Source organism: Parus major, chromosome 1, assembly GCF_001522545.3.
Source record: "Parus major isolate Abel chromosome 1, Parus_major1.1, whole genome shotgun sequence".
Classification (NCBI taxonomy): Eukaryota; Metazoa; Chordata; class Aves; order Passeriformes; family Paridae; genus Parus; species Parus major.
In genome coordinates this window covers 4,840,702-4,853,938 of record NC_031768.1, presented here as the reverse complement: position 1 = coordinate 4,853,938, position 13,237 = coordinate 4,840,702, and the positions used below count along the sequence as shown (strand labels likewise).

The 13,237-nt window shown below is 45.5% G+C and overlaps 1 protein-coding gene across 1 annotated transcript in view; it reads right to left on the bottom strand.

Annotated features, from left to right (window-relative positions):
- The window catches only part of PDE9A (phosphodiesterase 9A), a 50,127-nt gene that overhangs the window by 34,477 nt on the left and 2,413 nt on the right, over positions 1–13,237 (bottom strand). Inside the window, exon 2 of the mRNA XM_015647177.3 lies at positions 781–851. Coding sequence (XP_015502663.1) covers positions 781–851 — 71 coding nt within the window. The remainder of the gene's footprint in view (positions 1–780; positions 852–13,237) is intronic.

The following is a 13,237-nucleotide window of genomic DNA, read 5'->3' as shown; positions in this document are numbered from 1 at the left end:
GATGGATGGATGGATGATGGATGGATGGATGGATGTTAAACCATGCCACTCTCCACCACATCCCAGCCTCTCCCACACACCCACCCATGACTCTGGACCCCTCTCTACACTGAGGTTTCAGCTGGATACTGCTCTTGAGGTTGAAGCGAACAAATCCTATTTGGATTTTCCCCAAATGGAAAATTACAGCAGGAGGGATACAGGGACTTCACAAGACAATGTAAGTTATGAAATGCATGGCCTGGGCAATAGATTTGTTATTTCCAGATATTTATGCTGTATAAAATGATTCAGCTGGGATGCTTTGTGTTTGACTATCCCATACCTGGGATTAGATTTTAAAACACCTAAAAAGAAAGCTTATTACCTAGTGCAATACTTCTTGTTGGTCCCATTTTTCCCCCTGAAAAACAGGTTCTAAACATGTGGCTGCATTTCACTCAATATAGGCAAAAATGTAGTACTGAGATACAAGTGGTAGGTGTGCCCAGCCTGTGTGTACTCAGGGCTGGGCTTCTTCACTTTGCTTTTATTTTAGATTATTTCTCCTCTGTTCTACTCTATTCCACTCTGCTCCTCGTGTGCAGCCAGCACCGAGGTGGCTCAATTCCCTGCCTCCACACTTTTCCAGCTCTTGATTGCCCCACTTCCTTCTTCCAGCAGACTGCAACAAGAGACAAGCCTGAATAGCAGCTAAATAAATCATCTGGGGCCTGTGTTTAAATTGTTCCCAAAGGAAAGAAACAAAAGTGAAGTGAATGTCACAAATGACAGACCTACCTTGGTAACCCTGTTGCAATGCAGAAAAGGTCCATAATATCTTTGGAATTGCAGTATTTACTGAAGATCACCTTACAAAGGAAACAACAGCAGAGGAGAAAAAAAAAATGAAGAAACAGAGAAAAGATGGTTAGTTCCCAGTGAGATATGAATCCTGTTCAGGCAAGCACAGGGCTAATTTTAAGGCACAGTCTATGATTTCAATTTTGATTTGTGAGCTGAAATATTTCACTACTCCTGTGTAATACCTGTGTCTTTTTTTGATAAAGCAAGCAAGCTCTGGAGACCCAAGTGCTGTTCAGAAGTGGAACAATGACGTGTGTGAGCTGAGAGCACGGGGTTTCTCAAAATGCAGTGTTGCTGTGGGATGATAACAGCTGTAAATTTAAGAGTGTAAGAGCCTGGATTTAGGAAGAAAACTGCCCAGACTTGGGCAGGTCCTGGGATGGTGTAAAAGGACACTGCTTTTTGGACTATATCAGTTTATACTAGGTTTAAAGTGAGCAGAGCTTGTGCCAAAATTCCTACTGACTGTCAGATGTTCCTGTTGTTACGTCAGAAGCCAGACCTGGAATTAAAAAATTTGCCAGTATTACCTTCCCATCTCCCCAAACATCTCTTCATCCCCCTACCCTTCCACAACACACCAGGCAGCCCTAATGCAGAGAAGACTGAGCAGCACATCCCCCAATCCCATTTTTCTATTCCTGCTGTTCCTGTGCCTTCAGTGACACAATCCCATGCCACAATTTTCCCCAAGACTCACTCCTGTGTCCATCAGGACTTGTGGGTCATGGTCCTCACAGCTCCTTCTGCAGTTAGAAAACATTTTAATAATGTCATTATAGTACTTCCCATCAGTCTCACTATGACCCTGTGCAATATTTAAACTCTGTAATCTGAAGCTTGTTTATGTTAAATTACTTGCCCTGTATCTTATCATGGGTGAGTGGCAGGCCAGAAATGGAACCCAGGAATCCTAATTCAATGTCTTGCTGGACTCAGAGACAGCACACTGCCTCTGAAAGAAAAACACCCAAGAATTCAACAGCAGCACTCTGCATGAGGAGTGTCCCATTTCATTAAATGTGTATTTATAGGATGTCTGTCCTTGTGACTGAGGTCCCTGAGGGTGCTTCCAATCCAAACCCACATCTTCTCTGTTGGGTACAATATCAAATCTTCCAGTGCTCTAAATCAAAATCTTGCTCTTAGTGGACTTACTGGGAGAAACATAGCCATTGAAAAGTATCTGCACTGCCAGTGAAAAAAAGAAGTGTGGGTGGAATAAAAAGAAAGTGTAGACATGAGAATAAAGGATCGGGTTTGAATGCTTCTGCCAGTGTTTTGCCCCTTTTCTCAGTGACTGAGTGACTGTGGTGGAGGCTCTGAACCTGCTGTAGAATTTAAGTGCCTCTTTGCAGCCAGACTCTCCTTCTAAAAGCCAGGAGGAGCAGCAAGCAGTGGGAATGGTTTGTGCAGAGGCTGCTGGTGTTGATGGGGCAGCTGCAGGGGCTGGCAGTGGGGGAGCAGTGATGTGGAGAGGGGCAGGTCTCCTGCTCTCCTCTCACATCCCACAGGAAAGAGCCACAGAGCCTCTGGGTTTGGGATGCAGCAGCTCAAAGGCATCTGTGGAGATTGACCTAATGGCAAAACTCAGGAGGAACAAGAAACCTGCATTTTGCAGATGAACAAAGACATCAAGGTCAAAATTCTCCTTTCCTTGTGAGTGCTGGAAATGCGATTTTCTGCCCCTCACAACCACTCCATGTTCTCAGGGATGGTTTCTGTTGCCACCCATCACAGGCAAGAGGGATATGCATGCTCACAGACCAGCCTGGAGGCTGGTGACCCAGGAAATAAGGAATGTGTCACTGGGATGACAGCTGGGAGGAGACAGGGGGCTGCAGCTACCCTGCCCGGATTGAGCAGGCCCTGTGTGTTCAGTGAGGTGAGGACCACACTGGAAAAATAACAAATCATCATCTACTTAAAGACTCCTCTGAAAGGTGTAGGTGCCAGGAGGTAATTAAGCCTGCAGCCTCACTTTGTCAGCCTTGACTTTCAAGTGTTTGAATTCCTAAATTGCCATGGCACTGGTGTGACAGGGCTCCCCTGCACCTCCTCCAAGCCGCCTTTCAGACTGCAGATCCTTCACCTGGAGGTGTCAGCCCACCCAGACCTGTCCCACTGGAAATGGGGAAGCCATGGGAGATCCCAGGAGGAGCTCAGAGGTCGGGGCAGGCCAGCCTGGAGCATCAGGACAGTCTGGACAGCACAGCAAGGCCAGGCCAGGCTGGTTTGTCCTGGTGCTGCACAGACACTCCAGCAAAGCTCCAACCTCCAGTTCCCACTGGTGGTGAGGAGCCTCCTTACTCTGGAGCAGAGCATCAGGTGTTCTGTGGCAGAGAAGAGGACCACAGTGGTCACTTCAGGATGTAGGTGTGACCCACACCTCCTCTCACAGCCACCTGCCCTGTGTTCTGCCCCAGATGAAATTACTTCAGGCAATATCTTCACAAAACTTGATTGCTGAGGCAAGGAGTAACTGCTGCTCGGGAAATGGGTGTGTTTTGAAAGTCTCTGTTGCCCAGTGATTGACCCTTGGTTATTAAAGCACAGAAGCAATCAAAGCAATAAACCATAGCCAATGGAGTTCAGATAGGGCTGAAATCCTGCTCCTAGCTGAACCCAGCATCCTGACAGACTGATAAGTGCTAAAATTGGCTGGCAGAATATTGGAGAGCACAACAGCTGGTACATGCAGTAACTGGGCAGATGATGTTAATTGTGGCTGAACAGAGGCTGAAGGCTTGTGATGTGCCAGGAGTGCTATTGCAGGCATTGAGGTTTCTTATTCTGGAAATCAATTATTATTGATCAGGACAGACAAGAGAGGAAAAGATAAAACAATTATTAGAGAACATTAAAGGTAAGAAAGTTGGCCTGACTCATAGAAAGCAGTAGGAGCTTTTAACGCACTGAGGATGAATTTGAACATTTCTTTTTACTCCATGCAGTAGTGAAAGAGTGGGAAGCGAAACAAAGGCTGTGATACTAGATCATGAGCTACCTCCAAACATGCTTTTCAGTTTTCCATACTTGGCATTTTTACTCAGGTTTGCTAAAACTGGATTTGTGAATCACCCACTGCAGTTTCGTACTCATCTCAGGATGCTTGTCCTCAGCTGGTTGGCTTTTTTAATCAAAAAGCACATGCTATTAAAGTTTCCCTCTTTTGATGCCTGCTGAGCATTTCTGAGCATCTCCCTTCTGCTCTAAAAGACAGCAGCCAGCCTCAGATGTTCTGCAGCAATGTGCAATTGTTCCTGTTATTGTCGGCAGGTTCCCAGCAGAGTCGATGCCAGTTGTGCTGATGGAACACAATTGGAATGTGTTTCAGAGGATGGGAGGGCAGCACTGGGTACTATTGATGGCTCCAGCACAGAATAGGAATCCTATTTGCCTGGAGTCCATTATCACTGTGGGGACAGCAGCAGCAGCAAGGCACTGTGGGGACACTTGGCTGGTGGCCACATTTCGTGGCACGTGGGTTCTCCCGTGACCTGCAGAGGTTGACCTGCAGCTCTGAGGACAGGCACTGGCTGCAGGACAGAACATCTCAGCCCTGTGGAGATGTCCCTGCTTGTGTCCCAAAACCTTTGCTGCTCAGCCTGGGTCTCCACAATCATACATTTCTGGCATTGTCTGGGGGTCTGAGCCACAAATTTCAGCTCCCTTCAGACCTGTCTCTGCTGTCTCTGACCCACAGTCACCTTGCTTAGGTCCCTGTGGATGAGGAACCACTGCTGAGATGTGTCTCCCAGCACTTCATTCCCTGCATTAATGCCTGGTGCTGGAAGATATCCTTGCTTAGGGGAAGATTGAGATCCTGCATAGCAGGGGCCAAGGTTGGGAGACCACAGCAGTTCCAAGAGCTGGGGTAGTAGGTTAAGGTTTGCAGGTATAGGGTTTTCTGTAATGCAATTCCAGGTTTCCTCATAATACACATTTTAAAAGGGCATAGTCATGCAAGTCAGCCCAAAAAATCCAAGGATGAACCTCTAGGGATGCATAAAAAGAGGATACAGGGTCTCTGTTATTCCCTGGTGGCATGAAAGTCTCTTGCAAGACCCGTCAACACAAGACACTCAATTTCTGAAAGCAAAGGCAGAACTGAAATCATGTCTGAGCAAAGCCACAGCAGCGACAAACCACGTGGCAAAGGGAAACAGAGGCCTCTGCCTCAGCTTGCAGATTGATGACTAATTGCCAAGAAGAAAATCAACCACATATAAACCCTGTTAACCGCATTTCCCTTGGATTTGTGCCAGGTGGAAAAGGCTGTATTCCTGAAAAGTCATGCAGCATCTGCAAACAGGTGTTTTTTACCCCCTGAGAGCTGACATGATTTCATGTTTCTGTCCTTGCTGTTGTTATCAAAACCTCTGAGATGGTGGATGGCCCATCCCTGGGAACACTCCAGGCCAGGTTGGATGGGTCTCTGAGGAACCTGACCAATTTGAAAATGTCCCTGCTCATTGCAGGGGGTTAAACTAGACCCTTAAGGGTTCCTGCCAACCCAATTCTATAATTCTACCACTTGTAGAAAAGAGGACAGGAAAAGCAGCCTTCTCTGAATGTTTAACTTGCTTGTGTCAAGGAGTTTCCATCAAGATCACAGAGCAGCCATTCAATTTAAGTGGGAAATGTTCTGTCTGCCCTGGAAAGCAACGTGATGCAAATTGGGGGAAAGCAGAATAAATAATAACTGAGGTTTTTTGGAGTGGAAATAACTTTTTGATGAGGTGTGCAGGGACTGCAAAGTAGGACAGTGTGGTTGAATGGGGATGCCTGGTTCCTGGCCTGGCCCTCAGTTTTGTGGGACTGGTTTCTTTCCTGGAAACAGTTCTGTATTTTTTGAGACATTTTATTCTGAAATTAGGAGCCGTTGTCTCTTAATCCACAGTATCCACCTCTGGTGTAGGACAAGGATTAAGAAACCCCTCTTGGGAAGAGCAGGGATTAAGAGCCCTGGTGCTGGCTTTCCCACTTGGAGAGGAGTTCAGATTAAGGACTGTGATGGAAATTTTCCTAAAGGACCATTGTGCACAGACTCTGCAGCTTACCAGTTTACAACTAATCACATTATATTTTGCCTTCAGATGGAATAGGTAAAAACACGGCTTACAAATCCAATTTCTGTTCTATATTTGATCCTCAGAACAGCTAATCCTCTCTGTAAACAGCAAACTCCATCCAGAACATTATCCTGTTCTAATCTGCTGTCTGTAATTGGGTATTCTTCCAAGAATTTAACTTCTATTTGATTATTTTTATTTTTCCCTAGTAACATTCCCAAATAAGTAATGTAAAATATTTTTTAAGCCAGTGTACCCTTAATTTCCAGTTCTACTTCCTTTCCTCTGGTTTCAACCTGCTGTCTTTAATACTTTAGCACTTGTTCATGGCCTTCATTCAGCTCAGTGAGCAATGTTCAGAGTCAGGGCTGAAATTGCAGTTTAAACAATCTAAATGACAATCTTTCACAAATGAGGATGGGGAATACCATGTCAGAAAAGATTCTAGTAAAACTCAGTTATGTATCTCTCATGGACTGTGAAAATTGCTGCTGCTTCTGTAAGAGCAGCTTTCATGGAGGATTTCTGAGCTGGTGAGGCAGAAGGTTCATGTGAAATTTTTCATTGGGATTTTCCCTGTCTTTCCAGAGGTGTTTGTTGTCAATAACAAAATGAAGACTGATCCAGAAATTTTAGGTTTCCTTCTGTAGGAATCACCAGAAGGAATTTATATTTCTTGACATGTAAGCAAATAGGTCTTCCTCAAAAATATCCATAAATGTCCTCTCTGTTGTAATCCCCAATATCCAAAAGAAGCTTTACCTAAAATCCCATATTAAAAACCGTTCCAGCTTTCTCATTCTTAAAATACTTTAAATTCTTAATATTTAAACATATAATATTTAATTTTATTTAATTTCATACAGTCTTAATATCTTTAAATTTAAAAATAATTTAAATTCTTTACAAACAAAGATACAAACATAGCACCAGCCCAACTATACCCAATCTTTCTGTCTCCTTTTTATTTCTCACACTAATTAACAGCTGATATTCAGAAAACCACTCATTTATCTGAGCTTTGAATGTTAGGCAGCATTAAAAATAGTCTGCCAGATTTGCCATCTGTTTGATACAGTGGGAGCTTCTCTGAGAGCAGAAGAGAAGAACAGAAAAGCAGTGCATGTCCATGTGTGGAAGACAAAACACGAGAGCCCTCAGCTGAGGGTCTGAGCAAAAATGAAAACTCCCCTGAGCTCTTCAAACACTGAGAGAGGAGAAGTGTGGCAGATATTTTATCCCAAAAGCCCCAGCTCCATAATGCTGCTGATTCACACAGTTCTGGGCAGGGATGTGGCTTGAGAATGTTCATTTCAACACAAAATGTATGTGTGGGGTTCGTCTGACATAATTTTAACCATCCACGGGCTCGGCAGCTCTCGAGTGTCGCTGCCAGGTGCCCTCTGTTGCTGGCAGGGAAGGAGGATGCTCTCCAAATTGGCCCTCATGTCTCCAGAATGCCCTTTGGATGGGATGAATCATCCCCTGGAGATGCCACTGACTGCAGGGGAGCTGCATGACTCCTGCAGCAGCCATCACTCACTTTGGGATGCCTGTGGTTAACTGGGGTGAATCCCTCAGCTCCCTGATCATACAAATTGCCCTAAATGAAGAAACAGAGCTGCCAGACAGAGCTGACGTACCAGGATCCTGAGGCATGTGGTAAGTCACTATTCCCACCCCTGTAACATCCCTGAAAGATGTGGGAAAAGAGATTTTCCTCTTTTTAGGAAAGAAGAATGTCTGTGATGCACTCATGGATGTGTGAGCCCAGGACAGTCTGGCAGATTGTTCACTGAGAGGGGCAGCACGACAGAGGATGGCTCTTTCACTATGAGCAAAGAAGGATCTCAGTAACTTTTAGAGTCATTAGGGCTCATAGAAAAAGGGAGATTACATTCAAGAGATACTTGTGCAACCTACTGGCTATACTAAGGGACATATTGCAAATATTCCATTTGTCATAATTATTAATGGCAGAACACAACCAGGAACCTGCAAGGCTGATTGTGAGGGGCCAGGCTGAAAGTTTCCTATCTTCTGCAGCAGAAATAAAAACATTTCATAAAAGTATTTCAACCTTTAACAAACAACACAAATATCTATATTCTGGCTTTTCTTAACACAAGAAGGGCAGGCATTTGCTGCTAATGGAGTACAAAGTGCAGTTAACCCTGCAGCACACCCTGCATGAGGCTTGAAATGTTTTGTAAACTGGATTATAGGGATGTTTTAGCACCAAATGTTCTCAGTAGTTGTGAGTGAAGTTGCTTGTTTCCAAGCTGCTCACACGATTAAAATCTGACTTTGGAACTGGTAATAGAGGACTGTTAGAAGGAAAATGTTAATTAACAGAATGAGGAAAGAGGTTTGAGGAGAGACCAGCAAAAGGCTGACTTGAATCCATATAAACAAGTTCTTGAGGAAGGTTCTGATGCCTTGAGAGGCTACCTGGAACAGGGGCTGGACAGTGTTAAAGGAATAGAGTAGGGATTCATTAAAAGACCTTCAAAGCAAACACCTTGGGCAGCACAAGAGCACAGCCATGGCTCCACCCAAGATGGAAGATGGGTCACACATTTTCATATTTTTATAAGTTCTGGTCCATTTACATGTTTGGGTTAATTGTCCAATTACAACTTCAGGTTACCAAGCCCCATCCTCCCAGACTGCTCTCCTCAATTCACTGTTTATACTTTTTGGGCCTGAAGCTGCAACGGTGTTCTTGGTTCTCAGGCTGGAAAAGGATTGTTTTGTCTGACTAAACTGTGAAGAGAACTTGCTGACACTTTATATGAAGTTCAGAGTTGCATTCTAATGCAGTCCAGAATCTGGAAAATATGAAAGCTAAAACTTAAGGCACCAGCTCTAGAAACAGAATGATTTTGTTTTGTTTGTGAGGAGCCAGAAGAGTTGTATATGGGGAGAATAAGCTATATTTGGCTGGTGTGAACCCAGAGGTAACGCCAGAGTTACCTATGAGAAAAGTGTTAGACTGAGAGTGTTAAACTTATACTTTGTCTGGGCCAGTGTGAACATAAACTGTAATAAATATAATACACTGAGTGTGACTTCACAAAGATAAACAGCAGTAAACAAGCCTTGCTGGGTGACGGGGATGGAAGAATTTTGGAGCTGTGCTGGAATTACAGAGCTGTGCTGGGATTATGGTTTGGTCCCCAAAATGCTCTGAGGAGCCCCCACTGGGGAGGAAGGAGAAAGGAGAGTAAAGGAGAGAGAGGCCCATGTGTGACATTGTCTTTCATGTTTTTAAAAGCATGGGTTTAAGCCATTTTTACTCCTTAAAATGTTTATTTGCTGCAACGTGACAGAGCCCAAGGAACCTGCTGTTCATTTTGTGCTACTTTACAGCAAGAACAAGCAGCCACCTCGAGTTCACCAGGGCCAGCTAAAGTGAGAAAGCCAAAGCTAGTCAAGACCTGGCCACACTCAGTGCCACCTTTTACCCTCCCACACCCACAGAGTTCTGCCAGTGTTAAAAAAATGGCCTTGATCCCACAAAAACATTCCTGTGCCTTGCTGTGCAAGGATGTGGCACAGAGCAGCCCCCAGAGGTGTCCCTGTCCTGCCATGAACACCCATCCTGTGCACCCCCTTGGTGTTTGGTAGCTGAAAGGGTGTTCCCCTGAATCCTCAGCACAAACAGACACAGGATGGGGTCCATGGGCTTGCCTTGCTGTGTTGAAAGAGTCATCGGGATGCAAAAATACTTCATTGCCTCAAAGGGATCATCACGCCATTGTTTTTTTATGCTGTGTTTTATTTTTCATCTGAATCCAGTTTTTCAGGTTAAAAATAGCCTGGTGAGCCTTGGAAAAATCTGTTGGCTTTGCTAGAATCTGGGCATTTATACCACAGATGCTGCTGCTGCGACTGAAAAGAAAAGCTCACGTGACAGAAGCGATTCCTGCCTGCTGATGTTTCAATGCAACAACCACGGCACCAAAGCTCACTCTGAGCCTTGTCCTCTCCCTTGGGGACCTCAGGACAAGGGGAACAATGGCTGTGGGTGGCTCAGTGTCCTGCAGCTCAAGTCAGGTCAGTAGAGACCCCAAAAGCTTGAACTCAATGCATTTATTTGAGACAAAAAAAAAAAAAAAAAAGTGAATTTTCTGCTTAACAGTCAGAATGAATAAACCAGCAAAATTACTCCAAAATTCTTTACTTGCTTTCTGAGGAAAATACCACTGAGTGGTTTCATAGAATCCTTGACAAAGATATCAGTTCTCTTCTTTTTTTCCAGTTACTTCAGGCTCTGTAACCCTCTGATTTTCCATAGTTGTTACAAATATGATGTTGATTAAGACACTGGAAACAGAATCCCTTTTGAAACAAGCATTTTTCTCAGAGGAACTCCTTAAAACTCTGCAAGCAAAGCCACTATCCTGTGACATTTGAAAAGGAGAGCTGGGAAGCCATCCTGCTGGGAATAAGGCCACTGGCTGGTTCTGCTCTGCTACCATTTAAATCTCAAAGGTCAAAAGAAAATGTTCCCAGTAGTTTCTCCATGGGAAAAAAAAAAAAAATATCAGGCATGAGCTGGGGAACTTTTTTTTTGTTTTTTTCCCCTGTTGGATTTTTAATTCAAATCAGACTCAACAGGGTTTTTTCTTCAAAACACAGCCAAAGGGTTAATAAGAGTGTGAAGGAAAATAAGATTCCAGATCTGGCTCAAGCTTGGCACCTCTCCACTGATGTTGGGGGTTTGGGTGCTTGACCCCATCTAGTGGCACTGCAGGAACCAGGAGAAATGCCAGTCCATGGTGGTTTGTCACTCATGAAACACTGCCTCGGTTTCTCCTTGCCCTGCTGTCTTCTCCTGTGGCACACCGAGGTGTTTCCCTGTCTGCTCAGCCCCAGCTGCTCCTGAGCAGTGCAGAGGGAGGTGTGTGTCCAGGCAGGTGGGTAATGGACTGCTGGCTGGGAATATCCTGTAGAAATAAATCAACTGAGCAGCTCTTGTTTCCCCCAGGTGTGCATCCCTTTAGGTGGGTGCTGGATTGGAAGAGTTCCACTGGAATTTCATTTTTCACTCAGCTCCAAGAACAAGTGACCTCTTTGAAGCTGCTTTGTGCAGAGCCCTGGGCTGGAGTGTGGCTGTAATCCCACAGCCCCTGCATGAGCAGACCTCTGCCAGCTTGGGTGGGTGGGGTGGGCCACCTCAGGTCCCTCCTAAAGCTGCCCCAGCTTGGAGAGGTGTTCAGCCAACTCTACCCACTGGAGCAGAGCCCAACCCTGTGGCCAGCTTTGGTGAAGACAATTTTGTGCCTGGAAGTGCCTCTGGAAGGTCAGTTTACCTCAGTCCCCCCTTCTCCAGTCTGAATTCAACAGAGTTCAACAGAATCACCAGGTTGGAAGAGACCTCCAAGATCATCGAGTCCAACCCAGCCCTAACACCACAACTGGACCATGACACCAAGTGCCACATCCAGTCTTTATTTAAACACATCCAGGGATGGTGACTCCACCACCTCCCCAGGCAGAACATTCCAGTACTTTATTATTCTTTCTGTAAAAGACATTTTTCCTAATATCCAACCTGTATTTCCCTTGGAGCAGCTTGAGGCTGTCCTCTCATTCTGTCAGTTGCTACCTGGAGAAAGCAACTCTGACTCGACTCCCACCTGGCCACAACCACCTTTCAGGAAGATGCAGAGAGTGATAAGGTCACCTTTGTGTCTCCTTTTCTGCAGGCTAAACAACTCCAGCTCCCTCAGCTGTTCCTCCTGTCCTGTTGTTCAAGATTATTATTATTATTATTATTAGCAGTAGTAGTAGTATTAATAATAATAATAAACAATAATAAATGAAGAAGAAGAAGAAGTAGAAGAAGAGAAAGAAAAAAAAAGAAGAAAAAAAAGAAAAATAAGAAGAAGAAAAGAAGAAGAAGAAGAAGAAAAAGAAGAAGAAGAAGAAAAGGAAGAAAAGGAAGAAAAAGAAAAAGAAGAAGAAAAAGAAGAAGAAGAAGAAAAGAAGAAGAAGACGACGACGATGACCGAGTGACCTCAGCTGCTTCTCATACAGTTTCTCCTCAAGGCCTTTTACCTTTTACCATCCTCATGGCCCTCCTTGGGACACTCTCTAATAGTTTAATGACCTTTTTCCATTGTGGTGCCCAAAGCTGTCCCCAGCACTCGAGGTGAGGCTGTGCCAGCCCAGAGCAGAGCAGGACAATCCTCTCCCTTTCCTGACTGGTGATGCTGGGCCTCATGGCCCCAGGACTGGGATGTCCCTCCTGGCTGCCCAGGCACTGCTGATTGATATTCAAATTTCTATTTCCTGGGTGCTGGTCTCCAGCATCTCATTCTCCAGCCTACTCACACAGCCAGGGTTGCCCCATCCCAGCTGCAGAATCCTTCATTTTCCTTTGTTGAACTTCACACAGTTGGTGATTGCCCAGCACTCAGATTTGTCAAGGTCTCCTTGCAGGGCCTCTCTGGCTTTGAGGGAGCCAACAGCTCCTCCCAGTTTAGTGAGCAGCAAATTTATCTAGTATTCATTAGAGTCCTGTGTCCAGGTTGTTGATGAGGGTGTTGAAAAGCACAGGAGCCCTCCAGAACCACACCAGTGATGTACTCCAGCCTGATGTCAGTCACCCCATCCTTTACAGCCCTTTGTGCCTGACCTGTGAGCCACTTGCTCATCCATCACCCCACACAGTTATCCAGCTGTGGGCTGGACAGTTTGTCCAGAAGGATATTGAGAGAGACAGACATGGACTTCAGCCCTTCCACTGGGATGTGCTGGCACCAGCATGGTCCTGCTTTCAGCCGGGCTGATGGTGCCTCCTTTAGTTAATAACCCCTGGGAAGGATTTCAAAGCCAGACAACTCTTCTTTCATAACCACCAGGTCCCTCTGCCCTGCCTGCTGTGCCCCTCTGGACCTGCCAACACACAAACCTACTTAGTTTAATTCCACCCTCCTGCTGCAGAGCACTTTGCAGAGCTCATTTGCGGGGTGCAGGGTCCCGGGGGAGGCTCTCCGAGCCAGCTCTGTCCCTTCCTTTACCCCAGCACAGAGGTGAAACAACTCCCAAAGTCAACAGCACACCCTGCGGCTGCACCGGTGGAAATTCAGGATGAGGCCACGGAAACACAAAAAATTGCCTGTGAACAGCTGCAAACACAAGCAGTGCTGGGGCAGGATGCCCAGCTCCATTGCAGGATGCCCAGCTCCACTGCAGGATGCCTAGCTCCACTGCAGGATGCCCAGCTCCATTGCAGGATGCCCAGTTCCATTGCAGGATGCCTAGCTCCACTGCAGGATGCCCAGCTCCATTGCAGGATGCCCAGC